The sequence below is a fragment of the Myotis lucifugus genome, unplaced genomic scaffold (assembly GCF_000147115.1).
Source record: "Myotis lucifugus unplaced genomic scaffold, Myoluc2.0 scaffold_103, whole genome shotgun sequence".
NCBI classification, from domain to species: domain Eukaryota; kingdom Metazoa; phylum Chordata; class Mammalia; order Chiroptera; family Vespertilionidae; genus Myotis; species Myotis lucifugus.
Window position 1 is genome coordinate 3,547,097 of NW_005871151.1, and position 14,778 is coordinate 3,561,874.

The 14,778-nt window shown below is 48.5% G+C and overlaps 1 protein-coding gene across 1 annotated transcript in view; it reads left to right on the top strand.

Annotated features, from left to right (window-relative positions):
* The window catches only part of NUAK1 (NUAK family kinase 1), a 70,922-nt gene extending 61,985 nt beyond the window's left edge, over positions 1-8,937 (top strand). Inside the window, exons 6-7 of the mRNA XM_006092737.3 lie at positions 1,580-1,712; positions 4,365-8,937. Coding sequence (XP_006092799.1) covers positions 1,580-1,712; positions 4,365-5,518 — 1,287 coding nt within the window. The 3' untranslated portion in view covers positions 5,519-8,937. The remainder of the gene's footprint in view (positions 1-1,579; positions 1,713-4,364) is intronic.
* The last annotated feature ends 5,841 nt before the right edge of the window (positions 8,938-14,778 follow it).

Genomic DNA, 14,778 nt, shown 5'->3' on the forward strand with positions numbered 1-14,778 from the left:
AATAAAAAAATCTTAAAAAATAATTGAGGTCCTTGTATATGTATGTGTGTGTGTGTGTGTGTATGTGTATTTTATTAACTTAACATTATATTATGACATTTTCTGAATTTGTTATTAAAAACATAGTTTTTAATGACAACACGAAGTTTTATTGTAGGAATAAACATACCGTAATTTAATCACTCCCCAAGATTTAGACAGTCAGATTACTTTCAGTTTTTCCTCATTATAACAAAACAAGAAAACAAACAAGCATCAAACCGAAAACCCCTTAGCTCTGGGAATGACTACCTTTTTGCAAATAATTTTGACAGCCTGTATTTTTTGATTAAGGAAATACATTTTAATTGTATCTTTGAACTCATGAGCAATGCACAGCTTTACATGCCTAAGGCTTTTTGGGGCCGTGTGTTAGGTGGAAGTGTTATTTTAAAAGCGGGTGGCTATTTTTTGTGAGTGGCTATTTTCTTAAAAAAAAAAAGATGGAAGATGGTTCTCTTTACAGAGAGATTTCATCCACTCAGTATTCTTTAAATAGCAGCTGTTCGCTGGGTTGAAATGTTTCCTTCCAAATATTTATCTGTTTGAGAGTGTTTGGGGCAGGGCTGGAAGAGAAGGATGCCAGCAGCCTCTGCCAACGACAGTGCAGGGAAAGTCTTTCTGAAGTAAGAATGTAAGGGAGGAGCACAGGATTCCATTTACGAAACTGCAGAAACTCGACACTGTAAATTTATCATAGATAATGAACGCCTCTTTGATCTTGGAGGATCTCTTTCCGAGGTTACAAGCTGGCAGCCTGAGAACCGGCCAGCAAGCGTGCTTTATTTGGCCACATTTGTTTTTCTAAAAAAGAAAAAAAAATATTGAACACACATTTAATAACTGGGAGATTTCACATATAAGTTTGGTTTCTGACTTCTCTTGAAAAACCAAAGGATCGAGCAGTTCGAGGTCTGTGTGTCGCTTTGAGGCCGCAATTAGCCAGGCGGGGGCTGCCTGCTTGAGATGGGTGAATGGACTGTACGGTTTGTCTCTGTCCCCAACGCTCCATGTTGGTCCCCCAATTCTCTCTTGCTCCGTTCATGTTTGTTGTCTGCCTGGCTCCTGTAAGCATTTGGGTTTGCCGCCCGATCCATTTGAAGGAAGGTACAGGAAGGAATGGATTCCTGGGTGAGAAGCCAAGAGTTCTGCGTCCCAGGCTTACCCTCTGTCACTGGGGCGAGGCCTCTCGAGAAACCATGGAGGTCTTTGTGCCTCAGTATTCTCATCTGTCAAGTGGGGGGTGGGTGAAAGTCATCCAGACCCTACCTATTTCACAAAGTTAGAGTGAGGATCAAAGAAGACAGTCTGTTTGAGAAAGTTCTTATGTGGGCTGGGACTGCGGGGGCTTGGTTTGAAGTGGAAATGCCCAGCTGCACTGCGTATCAGTTGTCAGGCTGCCATGGGAACCTGTCTGCCAGGTGCTAAACTCGGCTCCGGGGTCGCTGGGGGTGGCTGCTCCCACGCTGTGATGCTAATGGTCTGGAAGGCATCCGGAATCGGCTTCCCAGCTCCTATATGTCCTGTCTCTCTGCTCCAGGTGGACAGCTGGGCCCTGGGCGTGTTGCTTTACACCCTGGTTTATGGAACAATGCCCTTCGATGGTTTCGATCACAAAAACCTCATTCGGCAGATCAGCAGCGGAGAGTACCGGGAGCCCACGCAGCCCTCAGGTGCGTGCTCAGGAGGGTCAGAGGTGGAGTGGGAGCTGCCCGAGCTCACGCTTTCTGCTTCTGTTTTAGCGTCTGGAAGGAGTCTCCTGCTTTTCCTCTTGATTCCCTCCAAGTCTTTGCTTTCTGGCAGAGCTGACTTGTGGGGCCGCTTTCCCGAATGAGAATTTCAGAACAAGCCTTCTGCTCGGCAGGAAGGCCAGGAGGAGTCCCGTTCACTCGCTGTGTGAACTTGGGCAAAACCCTGACCCTGTTTGGATTCAGTTTCTCTACTAAAAATTAAAAATTTGGAAGAGGTATTTTTGGTGTCTTCTGGTCCATGGAGACATACAGACCACCCTGACGAGACTGTCATGAGCGTGGCAACGGCCCCTTTTCACCACTGTGCCCCCAGGGACACGGTTTCATGATCTGTGGCTGCATCAGGGCTCTGTCCCATCCCCCAAGCAACCATGTCACCATATCGATCACCTGGGATGGCTAGAGCTCTGCTGGCCTTGCTGGAAGGGGTTTCTCCTGCAGCTGTAACCGATGGCAGCCGGGGCTGACTTGGGGACACTCCTTGTGGACTCTCTGTCCATGAGGTGCCGCCCCAGGCCTCTCAGTCTGGGAGGGAGCCTGCACTTCTTACGTGGCAGCTCTGGGTTCTAAGAGGGAGGAAGAAGAAGCTGCCAGGCTTTCTTAATGTCTGTGTTGGAAGCCAGATAAAGTCCCTTCTGCCATGTCCCATCGGTCAAAGCCACCGAGGCCACAGCCTCTGCCTCTTGATGGGAGAGTGCCCTGCGTGTGGGGAAAGGGTGTGCCCAGGGGGCCATTTTTATACAGTTAACACAGGCACTTCATGTATGTACATATATGTTCACACACCGACACCCATAGGCAATTCTCATTATTCAGGTAGTGACGTTCTGTAACGTTGCTGTGAGCACTGGTTAGTGAGTCCTGGAGCGTCGCTCCTCAGCGAGACACAGGGCTGGATTCCTGTGAGCCTCTGAAGGCCCCGTGCTTTTGTCACTGAACAGTAGGTAACCTTGTTTTCAACAAACCTTGTATGTTTCTGTTTAAAGATACCTCGCTTAAAATATACTGTTGATTCCTTATCATCAAAGTCATGGCCAACAGCCCTGTGATTCATGCCTGAACAAGCTTACCTGACACACATCACAGCCTTCTTGCCCTTAGGATCCCTAGATAGCACTTCAGCACTACACCTGGGGCAGTTTAAACAGCCGAATCCACAGAAGGTGCAAAAATGTGAAAAACGTGGACTAAATAGGCTGAAAAGGACACTGGGTGAGTCATGAGCGCAGACACAACAAGCAGAGTGCCGTCCCCTTGTCGGACCTCAGCTGGGAGCACACATGGGTGTCGGGCAGCTCGGGGTGTTGCCTCTCTCTACTGTACTCAAGTGGCCAGGAAAGCACCCTGAGTGCTGATGTTCAGGTCACACATACATTTTAGTGAGTAGGTGAATGTACAAGTACAGAATCCGTGAATAATGAGGATTGACTACTGCACATGTGTATATAGATAAGGTCATATTTCTATTTTTTGTCAATAAGCCAACCTGGTTGTTCAGGGTGATCTCTATGGCGGTCTTACTTGCCTCACCAGCTAACGGGTTCCTGGCACATTACAGTTCAGGAAATATTTGTGGAATGACTGAATGAACATCATCCTGTCACTTTTCAGGGGTGGGGCTCACCCCTGGCCCCCTTGCCAGGCCCTTGCCAGCTACTCATTAGCCCACATAAGTGGCTGGGGGAGGTGGCGCCTCCCAGGACGTAATTCAGCCCCCATCGGGGAAGCACAGTTGATCTTTGAAGTCAGTGTGAAAGCTGTGAGAGGCAGCTGGTTCCTGTGCCTCCTCGACATCCCTTTGGGGCTTCCCCTTACCTCTCTGGCAGCAGAAATTTGCAAATGGAGTTTGTCAGACAGGCGGTGAGCTGACAGCAGACAGATCAGCTCTCTGATCTGACAGCTCAGCACGCTATGGCTTATGTCAGAGAGGGAAAGGAGCTGAGCTCATGGGGTGTGGGCCTCAGAACCTGGCCAAGGCCGGCCGTGGGCATGGCCCCTGCACTTGGCCCCTTCACTGCCCGGGTGTGCCAAGTCTGAGCTCCTCTCCATCCTTCTCCGTCTTTCCCTCTCTGATGAGGAGCCTTTTTCTCGCCATCTCGGCCCCAAATTTCCTTGTCATCGCTACACACTTTCCCGATGACCCTGAGCACTGCGTGCTTATGCACGCCTACGTCCGGAGGACTAAAGAGAGCCATAGTAATCTACAGCTGTGTTCCCTTTCGGTGAAATGACATTCACCGGAGGAGAAGTGGGGCCCTGCAGGGGTCGGGTCTGGATTCTTTCCGGGGTACCCGGCCTTGCCCATTTTATAAAGACTGGAGTTGATAGGAAGCCAAGTAGTCCATGACATCCCTTCACTCACATGCAAACACGTGCCAGGCTGTGATGGCGAACTGGCCTGTGGTTCTAAGTTTTGATGAGGCTTTTGAGGTACAGTCTGGAAGACTTTGGCGAGCCCGGGGCTCCGACTGGAGTTTTCGGAAAGGGAGCGTGTCTCCTTAGCCATTCCTGGAGCGTCGTCCCTGTCACAAAGCCGGGGGCTCCCATTAAGGCCTCTTCCTTCTTGCCCCGTAGATGCTCGAGGACTCATCCGGTGGATGCTGATGGTGAACCCCGATCGCCGGGCCACCATCGAGGACATCGCCAACCACTGGTGGGTGAACTGGGGCTACAAGAGCAGCGTCTGTGACTGCGATGCCCTCCCCAACTCCGAGTCGCCGCTCCTGGCCCGGATTATCGACTGGCACCACCGGTCCACGGGGCTGCAGGCCGAGGCGGAAGCCAAAATGAAGAACCTGACGAAGCCGGGGGCCTCGGAGGTCATGCTGGAGCGGCAGCGGTCGCTGAAGAAGTCCAAGAAAGAGAACGACTTTGCCCAGTCCGGCCAGGACTCGGTGCCCGAGAGTCCATCCAAACTGAGCTCCAAGAGACCCAAAGGGATCCTGAAGAAGCGAAGCAACAGCGAGCATCGCTCTCACAGCACCGGCTTCATCGAAGGCGTCGTCAGTCCTGCCTTACCCCCTGCTTTCAAGATGGAGCAGGACCTGTGCCGGACTGGCGTGCCCCTCCCGAGCTCCCCCGAGGCAGAGGTGCCAGGTAAACTCAGCCCCAAGCAGGCGGCCACCATGCCCAAGAAAGGCATCTTGAAAAAGACGCAGCAGAGGGAATCGGGTTACTACTCCTCCCCGGAGCGCAGCGAGTCCTCGGAGCTGTTGGACAGCAACGATGGGATGGGCAGCAGCATCCCGTCCCCCAGCCCCCCGGACACAGCCAGGGTGACTGTCCACAGCCTGTCCTGCCGCAGGAAGGGCATCTTGAAACACAGCAGCAAGTACTCCGCAGGCACCATGGACCCGGCCCTCGCCAGCCCCGAAATGCCCACACTGGAATCCTTGCTGGAGCCCAGCGTCTCCTCCGAGGGCCTCTCCCGGAGCTACAGCCGGCCTTCCAGCATCATCAGTGATGACAGTGTCCTGTCCAGCGACTCCTTTGACTTGCTGGATTTGCAGGAGAATCGCCCCGCCCGCCAGCGCATCCGCAGCTGTGTCTCGGCGGAAAACTTCCTCCAGATCCAGGACTTTGAGGGGCTCCAGAACCGGCCCCGGCCTCAGTACCCGAAGCGGTACCGGAACCGGCTGGGAGACAGCAGCTTCTCCCTCCTCACGGACATGGATGACGTGACTCAGGTCTACAAGAAAGCGCTGGAGATCTGCAACAAACTCAACTAGCTCCCCCGGGGTGCAGGGGCGGGTTGGGGGTGGGTACGAGGGAGGAAGGGAAGCAATGACTTGTGCTAACGAGCTGGTTACCTCTTTGCTGGCCACGATGATAGACTGAAAAAGGATTGGTGCCATCTCACTTGGCCAAGGTTGCACCCTTGAGCCAGCACCTAAAAGGGAGAAGTGGGCTCTCTGCCAGTCCTGTCAGCTGCCAGTCAGAATTTGGGTCCTAATTGGCATCGGCTTTATGGTACCTCCTAGAGGCCCAGCTATCGGGGGAGGTGGCATTGGCCAGCACTTAGAGGGTGGGAGGAAGCCTATGGAAGAGGGAGCATCATCCAAGTGCTTCTGGAGGAGGCATGAGAGAGACTGGAGTCGTCTGCTTTGGGTGAGATCAGAGCTTGCTCCTTCTCTCACATTAGCAAGCTTGGTCTGGTCTGATTGCATGGGGTTGGCAAGTAGATTTCAGCAACCTGAGTTTGAATCAGTGGTTGATTGATAATGGCTGCTGGCTGTGCTTGTGTGAGTAGCCCAGGCACATGGGAAGGAGTGCTGTGATCAACTAGTCATGGCTGCCATGGGTATGGGAAGAGGGGCTGTAGCACTCATGCCATGTAGTTGCCATCCTTGACCTGGTTAAGCCCTGGGAATTAGGTTAAGGCATCCTGTGGGATCTATGTTATCTCTTAATGCTACTGGAGTGGCACTTGTCCATTTGCTACTCTGTCTTGAATGGAAGATAGGGCCTTGGTCAGAGAGGGGATGCTCTGAACTCGGCTGAGGACTTAGAGCCCATGGTGATTTTTTGGCTTCTTCTCTGATGTCTGCCTTGCTCTTCAGCACAGCTTCCCAAGGGTGGATGGGAAAAAGATGGTGGTGTCAGAGGTTAAAACTGGTGAATAACAGAGCCTGGGACCCTCTGTGCTTTTTGCACAGATGAATGGAAACTGACCCGCACCAACAAGGGGGCAACTTGTCAATTTCTTTAACATCTCAATATTAACTGGAATGCTGCCTCTTGGGTTCATTCTCATCTGCATGAATGCTCTCACTTGGATGTGATACTGTCCATAGTCTCCACGGGAGTAACTGGCTCACCCACTGACCCTGTCTAGTAATAGCAGACGGTTTCCCCATCCACCACGTGTGGAATTCTCAGAAGTAGGCGAGTTTGTTTGTAGGGAGTTAGTGTGTAGGTGGGATATTTGGACGAGGAAAGGAAAGTCAGGCGGAAGGTGTTTCCCCCCCCAAATCTAGGTATTCTGTGTCATGGGTTTGAACGCCTAGGCTTTGGGGGCAAAGGATGTTCATCCATTCACATGAATAAGGTGTTGAAAGAGCAGAGTGGGCTGGGAGGAAGCATATGGAAGAGGAGACATTTCCCAGGAAGCCATCCAGATGGTTCTGGAGGAGGCAGAGAAGAGGTGTGATAGGACTCTTACCTTGAAAAGACACCCAGATTGCAGGTGATAAGACTGTCACTCCCACAATGGGACATCTTCAGGTACTGGGTTTGAAATGAATGGTCTTATTTGTGAATTTGGGATGACTTCAGATTCTACTGGCCTGGGGAAATGGAAACCCTTGTTTCAAGTTGGCCGACTTCCGGTAGCCACCTAGAGAAACAAGGAGGACTAGTTTTTGGAAGCATTTTTGGGAAAACCAACAAGCAATAGATCATGGGGAGATGAGAAAGAATTCACCGTAAGGCACGAAGGACATTTAATGAGAACAAAGCCACCCTTTCCCTAAGGAGATGGCGGCATTCCTCCCCTTTGCCACCAGCTCTGGGGTTTTGTCTTGTGTGTTCCTTCAGGTCCAGCTGAGTCATGTATTGTGGGAAGCGTCTCAGTTTCCTTGCATTCAATTCCACCTCCTTCCTGAGCTCCCATAAAGGTTCAAAGGGAAAAAGAAAACCCTGTAGGTGGCAAAGGGTATGTAGAGGGTGTGTGGGCGCATGGAGGGCATTTGGCAGCCTCTGAGCTCCCTACTGTTTATCTCGTTTTCCACAACCTTTTGGGAGCTCCCTGGTCTGCCACACTGCTGGTCCCCATGCATGGCAGCTGGCCTTGTGGGTAGCTGTCGGTATGACTTAGGTATAACACCTACCTACTGGTTGATGTGTTTTTTTTCCTTTTGCCAAGTGATTACCTCGGTTTAGTATTTTCTAACCTTCTAATCTTTAAATAAAAATGACACTATTCAGAAAAACAATTCTCCTCCCCCAGCCCCTCAAAGAGAAACACACACGTATGTTCTCTGTTGTCAGTAAACCCAGACTGGATTGTGGCAAAGACAGTCCTCCACCCCGAGGCCGAGATTCTAGGTTGAGTCCTGGTGTGCTGCTAACTAGCTGGTGGCCTTGGGCACCTGCAGAGTTTTGGGGACTAGGTTTCCCCTTCGGTGAGAGCTGGAGGTGTGGGTTGGCTGGTCTCTCAGGCCCTGCCTAGTTCTGCTAAATCCTCTGACTCCAGATGTGATGTTGACTCTGGTTTTCAAGGAAAACCCTGGAAGAGAGGGAAAAGCTCAGAAAAGCCACTTCCCTGCTTCCTGAGTAAGTCCTACCACCCCTACCTGCCAGTCCCCAGCCAAGCAGGTCGTGCTTGATTCGTTTCCACGGAATCACAAGTGAGAGACACTTTTATGACCCGGTGGACCAGGCAGGAGGTTGGATGTCAGCTCTCCTGGTCCTTCCCTTGCCTCTTGGGCCTTTCAGTGTCTTCGTTTACACATCTGCCAAAGGAATAGAATGATCCTTCTTTTTACAGGTAAATTTCAAAGGCATGATCAGTTTTCAGGAAGTGCTTCAAGACCCCGGGCGAAATGAAATGGCTAAGAACTCACTGAATTTCCATCCCTGTTACCAGGTGCTGCTGCTTCAGACGACAGGGAGCACTTTCCAGGGTGGGATTCAGGCGAGGCTTGCCCAGGCCTGCTGTCTTGAGTACAAATGTGAATGATTGACTGCTTATTGCCAAACTGGAAATGTTCTGTAGGGATTAACTGGCATGGTATCATTCCTAGAAGAAAAAAGAGAGAGAGAGAGAAACTTGACTGCACATTTTTTTAAAAAAATCCAAGTTGTGACTTTTATTTAATTTCTATTTTTTTTTTGGTAATAAAAAGTTGACTTTTTTATTTGAATTTGTCTTTTCTTATTTATTGGTCTGAAAGGCATTTCAAAGGTATTATAATAATATATTGGTGTAATTTAATTGGTGCAACATGCTTTATGGCTCCAGTCAAAATTGGTTTTCACTCATTTGATTGGTTTGAGCCCAGAATAGCCTACAGGGGGAAAGAAAAAGAAAAAAAGCAAAAAAAAAGCTGGATAACCACCCAAAGTGTTTGTATTTTCGTTGGAAACTGATTTCTGTTTTGTTTTTTTGTTTCTGTTTTTATTTTTAAATTAAATAAATTGCAATGAACTGAACTGGGACTTTGCTTCATTTGCTTGTTTTTCGTTTAGTTAACTAAGTGATAGAATGGGTATAACTAACAGAAACCCACTCAAGCTTAAGCATAAATGGGGGATTTATTCGAAGTTCTCAGAAGGCGGGGAGCAGTTGGCAGTGCAGCTGGGAGCAGGAACTGGAGACGTGGGAGCTTAGAGAAGGACAGGTTCTCTTTTCTGCTCCTCTTTGCATATCAGCTGTATTCTTCCCTTTTTGTAGCCTGGCTTTCCCCTCCCTGATTTTCTGACCCATCCTAGCTTATCAGATAACTTTCACATTTACATGTTCTCAGTTCTGGTTTCCAAAGGAGACTACTGACCCGATTCCTTCAACCTGGACTAGAGACAGCAGCAGAGGTTAACAGCCACGCTCCGGGCCCAGCCTCAGCTTCCTCTGCCTGCCCCCCTCCTTGGCACCTCCTTCTACTCTAAGGGCAGACACATCCCTACTCTGATTGCTCAGAGTCCAGATCAGAGGTCCTCAAACTTTTTAAACAGGGGGCCAGTTCACTGTCCCTCAGACATTCCACACATGCGCACTGCGGGCCTGGGACAAGTCGGTTGCTAAGCAGGACAGGCAGCAGCGGCAAAAACACCCGGCGGGCCGGATAAATGTTTTCGGCGGGCCGCATGTGGCCCGCGGGCCGTAGTTTGAGGACCCCTGGTCCAGATCCGTGGGCTATGTTTCCCAGTGGTGCAGGTCACTGCTCTGCCTGTAAAAAAGTGGCACCTGAGTCCCATTGTGCCATTGTTCCTTCTGCGCACAGACCCTTCAGGAAGCTCTTGGGAAGAGGGATGAAGAATGCCGGAGATTGAGGAGTTCCTGGAACCCAGTCACAATATCAAATGACATCATGCCCTGCCCTAGAATCAAACCTTGAGAGTCATGCTCTGTACTGAAGAGCAGTGTTAGGGGATCCATGCAAAGAAAGTCTGACTTTCCAAAGAAATGGCAAGTTTCCTTGAATGTAAAACTCAACATGAATGGGAAACCATAGTCCTTTCTTTACAGGGCACTATTCACTGACTTTGGACATTTTAAAGGCAATCTGCCTGGCTTGGAAGCTCTTAATTCTTGCTATGGTCCCTGCTCTTGTTAGCAAATGGGCCTGTCAGTCATTTCCGGTGTAAGGGACTAAGACAGCCATGGGCAAACTACGGCCCGCAGGCCAGATCCGGCCAGTTTGAAATGAATAAAACTAAAAAAAAAAAAAAAGACCGTACCCTTTTATGTAATGATGTTTACTTTGAATTTATATTAGTTCACACAAACACTCCATCCATGCTTTTGTTCCGGCCCTCCGGTCCAGTTTAAGAACCCATTGTGGCCCTCGAGTCAAAAAGTTTGCCCACCCCTGGACTAAGAGGAAGTCTGCTTAAAAATGAGTCCCTTTGGAAAGACATAGTTCTGCAGCCAGATAGAATAGCATGTGCATGGCCTAGGGGCTGGATCCAATGTAACTTAGGAATATAGGGGTGGCTGGAGTGGCACAGATGACATGCTGTCAACGAATAGGTTGGTGAGGTTACTGGGGAGTGGTCACTTTTAGGGGAAAAATTGAGAACTAATATTCATTGAGCTTCTACATGGTGCTCACATTAGTCAATGGATGTGGCAGAAACTCAACTCAGACCATGTTAAGTAATAAGAAAAACTTACTACTTCATGTTATGTCTCAGGCACAGCTGGATCCAGGGGTTCAAGTGATGTCATTGGCCTTTTCACTCACTCTCACTAAATGTGGATTTTGTTCTTAGGCAGGCTTTCTCTGCATGGCAGCAAGGTAGCTCCTGGAAGTAACAGGGTTACAGGTCCTGTTAGTGTGTGATCCTCGAGTCAGAGAGAATCTTAATATCCCAGTATTTATGTGCCAGGGAAGATTGTGATTGGCTTTGCTGGGATCATGTGTTTCCCTCTGGCCCAGTCACAGAGTCCAGGTGGAGAGATGCCCTGATTGGCCAGCCTGAATCCTGTGCCCACCCCTGTGGTATACTTGAATGACAGCTCCTTCAGAATTGCACAGTGGGGGAGGGCAGCTCTCTCCGTAGAAGGGATGCCAACAAAAAAAGTTACACCTTTTGGGCCGCATCTACAAAATAGCATTAAAGCATCCCTAACTTTCAGAGTTATTGTGGAAATTAAATGTAATATAAAGTACCTAATACAGGGCCTGACACATAGAAGATTTTAAATTTATACAGCTAGCATCAGGAAGACACAATATAATGCTATAGAAAGGAAATATATTTGTAAAATCAGTTATAATATGAGAAAACCCAGCTGAAACTTGTTTAAACACTATAAGGGTTTTATTAGCTCATATATTTGGAATTCTAGAGAAAGGGTGGATTTCATGATCACTTGGGTCTGGTGGAAGAAACAGATAATAAACAAGTTAATAGTCCCCTTGCCCCCCAAATTACAGATTGTAATGAGTGCTATGAAGGAAGTGGATAGGGTGCAGAGATAAGAGTATTCCAGGAAGGCGTCTCTGAAGAGGTGACTTTTGGGCAGAGGTCTGAAGATAAAGAACCAGCTATGTGAAGAGTGAGCATTTTAGGCAGCAGGAACAGTATGTGCAAAGGCCCTTGGGTCTTCAAAACAGAGATTTACAGGGTTAATTTCTGGTCCATTAGCATAGGACAACCATGGTCCAGGGAGTGTGGTTGTTTTGCTAAACAGATGTGGCTGTGTTCTCATGTGGACTGGCTGTAATCATTTAATACTTAGGGTACCCTTAATTACCAATGGCTGCCTCCTTTGACAGGTGGTCTCCAGACGAGAGACATGCCATGACGTGCATATTAAATGAGAATATGTTTCCACTGCCGAAATTCACTGCCAATTTATTGAAATTTATGGCGAGGATGTTTTTAAGCCACAGAATCATGCAGAGTTTGGGACATGGAAGTGGAGCAGCGGTGACGCTCTATAAAGATCAGAAAATTCAGACTGACTTCCAAGTCATAAAACCTGCCCCACGCTTTCACAACTGTCGGGTTCTGGTAGGGAGTTGTGTGGAAAATTAGCAATCAAATGTAAGAGTTTTTAAATTGTGACAGTCTTTTTCTACTGATGAAGAATTGACACTGCCCATTTCTACCTGACTGGGAATAGCCACTGCTTTTTGATCACTGGTTCCTCACTTACTCCCTGTGCTAGTTTTCATTTGGGACTTTGTCTAGATAGACCATGTTATGCCAAAGTAACAAATAAGCCCTGAAATGACTCGATCTGATAAACGGTTATTTCTTACTCTCACCGAGTTCAATGCAGTTTGGGCAGCTCTCTGCATCGTGTGGTCTCCATGCAGACACTTGGGGATCTGAGCTTCTTCCATCCAGTGGTTCTGCCATTAGAGGGTCCTTCATTTCCAGCTGTGCAGCTGGAGAGAGAAAGCACAAGTCAAAAGCTTTTAAGATTCAGGCCTGGATGTGATGTACATCATTTGGGCCCACAGCCCATCAGCCAGAACTCAGTCACCTGACCCCAAGCTAACTTCCTGGATAGTCTTCAAGTCTGTAGTACTCAAAAAGTGGAATATAAAATAGAATCAGATGGACACATAACAGTGTCTCTGTCACAACGGATGTCTGCTTCCCATGGGAAGGTCCCAGCACAAGTAAAAATAATGATTGCTAATTTTAACTGAGTTCTTATTGAACTGCAGGCAGTGTGTCTACTCTTTACATACATCATCTCTTTTAATGTTCCTCATGTGCCCTTTTCTACAGATGAGAAAACTGAGTGTTGGGAATGTACAGTAACTTGCCCAAGTTGCCCAACTGTTAAATGTGGAGTTGGATTCAAATACAGGCCCGGCTGACTGGCTTTTGAGCCCAAGTTCTTAATTGCTCTGTTGTGCTCCTGAGATGGTCCTTCTTCAAGCTGGGCTCCTTGAGCATAAGCCCCATCCTGTTACCATCCCTGTTCATGTAAATGGAATTTTCCTGCAGGAGCTAAACAGACACCATCAGGAATGAAGACACCGGCCCAAGTCAATGCTCTCTCCAAACAAATATGGAAAGAGCAACTGTCCCCCAGAACCCCAGTGGTTTTATGTTCTAAGATCCAGGCTCCGCAGATGGAATTAATGGAGATGATTCAGGGTTCATAGTTCCTCTAGAGTGGAATGGGATGGAGGAGTGATCTTCATTCTGAGCACCTGCTATGGTTCAGAACTCAGTAGAGGGGTAGTAGACCTTGAGTGGCTGGGTTCCTTCTGTCCAAAGCTGTGTATTCACACTCATCCCCCAACAAGGCTCCACATGCTATTTCCTGTGCTGTTGGACCTCAGGGGACCCTGCTTCTAGAGGGCTAATTGCTCAAAGCCACTGCTTGGAGCCATATGGAAACACAGGATGCCAGGCCGGGCTGCATGACCTGCCTGGGGTCAGGCATTGCAACAGCAACTTCAATCACTCAGAAAGGAGAGTATTGCCACGTCTTCAAAGCCCAGAGCAGGGTGATGGCACGGGCATGGTCCCAAACTAAACTTCCAGAGGAACATTTCACAGTCAAGAAAGACTGAGGATGGGGAACAGTTCATTCTGGAGGCAGCTGGAGAAAAGCGGCTCCAAAAATATAGCTCTTCTGAGAAAGTTCTGCAAATTGGAATTTGTGAATCACTGAAGCTGAAAAACATCAGATTCAGCAGTGCCTAGGGCATTCCAGAAGCTTCAGCCATCAGGCTTTGGAGCCCAGACAAAAGGATGTGTGCCAAGCAGAAAGCCAGATGCAGACCTCAGAACCAGGCCTGCTGGTCAGCTCCAAAGTGGCCATGGTTGTGGGTTTAGTCCCTAGGAAGTACAGATGGTCCCTGGCAGTAGGTGATGCTTAGACTGGCTTCTCATGAACACATCAATCTGGGCATCATGAAGAGGTAAAGAGACAAGTGGGGGGGGGGGGCGGCCTTTGGAAAAATTGCCTCCCCTTTTAGAGAAACAACTCCTAATCGCATGCTCAGGCCCATTGGGGATCCAGGATAGTGCGACAATGTTGTCCTTGTTGAGAAAAGGATTCCAAAGTGAAGGAACAGATTAAAAGAGACCAGTCATCCTCCAGGGTTCCAGTGCAGTTGCACATTGGTGCTTTGACTGGTGTTATACCTGAAGTCTTGCCTGCCCTTGCATCTTCCATTCTGGTCGATCTACTCATGATTCGGCCACTATAGCCAATGTCAACCACATTGCTCCTGGCCAATGTTCTGACCCTCAGTGCTTTGTTCTTTCCTCCACCTGGTGAACTATGTTGGCCTTCTCCTGCCCTTAGAATCTTGCTTACCTTTGTTTTTATCTTCACACCCATTCCTTAAGTGTGAGCCCTGCTGTGACATCCCAGCATGGACCCTGGATCAGCCTTCACCCTTTACCTGCACTAGGTGAGCTTGCTGTCGGACCCAGTGCCTGATAAATAATTGGGAATCTTCCTTTTAAGCCAAAGAAAGTCAGGAGTCTTAGTCTAACATAGATGCCTATACCAAGTTCGGAGACCTTAGTCTTGGTGTTTGTGATCTTGACCCAGTTGTATTCTCGTTTTGGACTTCATTTTTCTCATCTGCAAAGGGAGGCCTTTTCATATTGTGTTCTTAGAATCATCTTAAAGTGTACTCATCTGGTTCAAGGAGAGTGTATGGGACATTCATCTGTTCACGCATTTATTTAATCCTATCATTTATTCACCCACTCAGGATTACTTATGGAGCCCGGCCTAGCATGTTCCAGCCTTTCCTTCATGTCAGGGAGTGAGAAGTAACTAACTCCCAACAGGTTTTCTTCATCCTCTCCTTGCTCACTCTCCAAAACCTTCATGTTC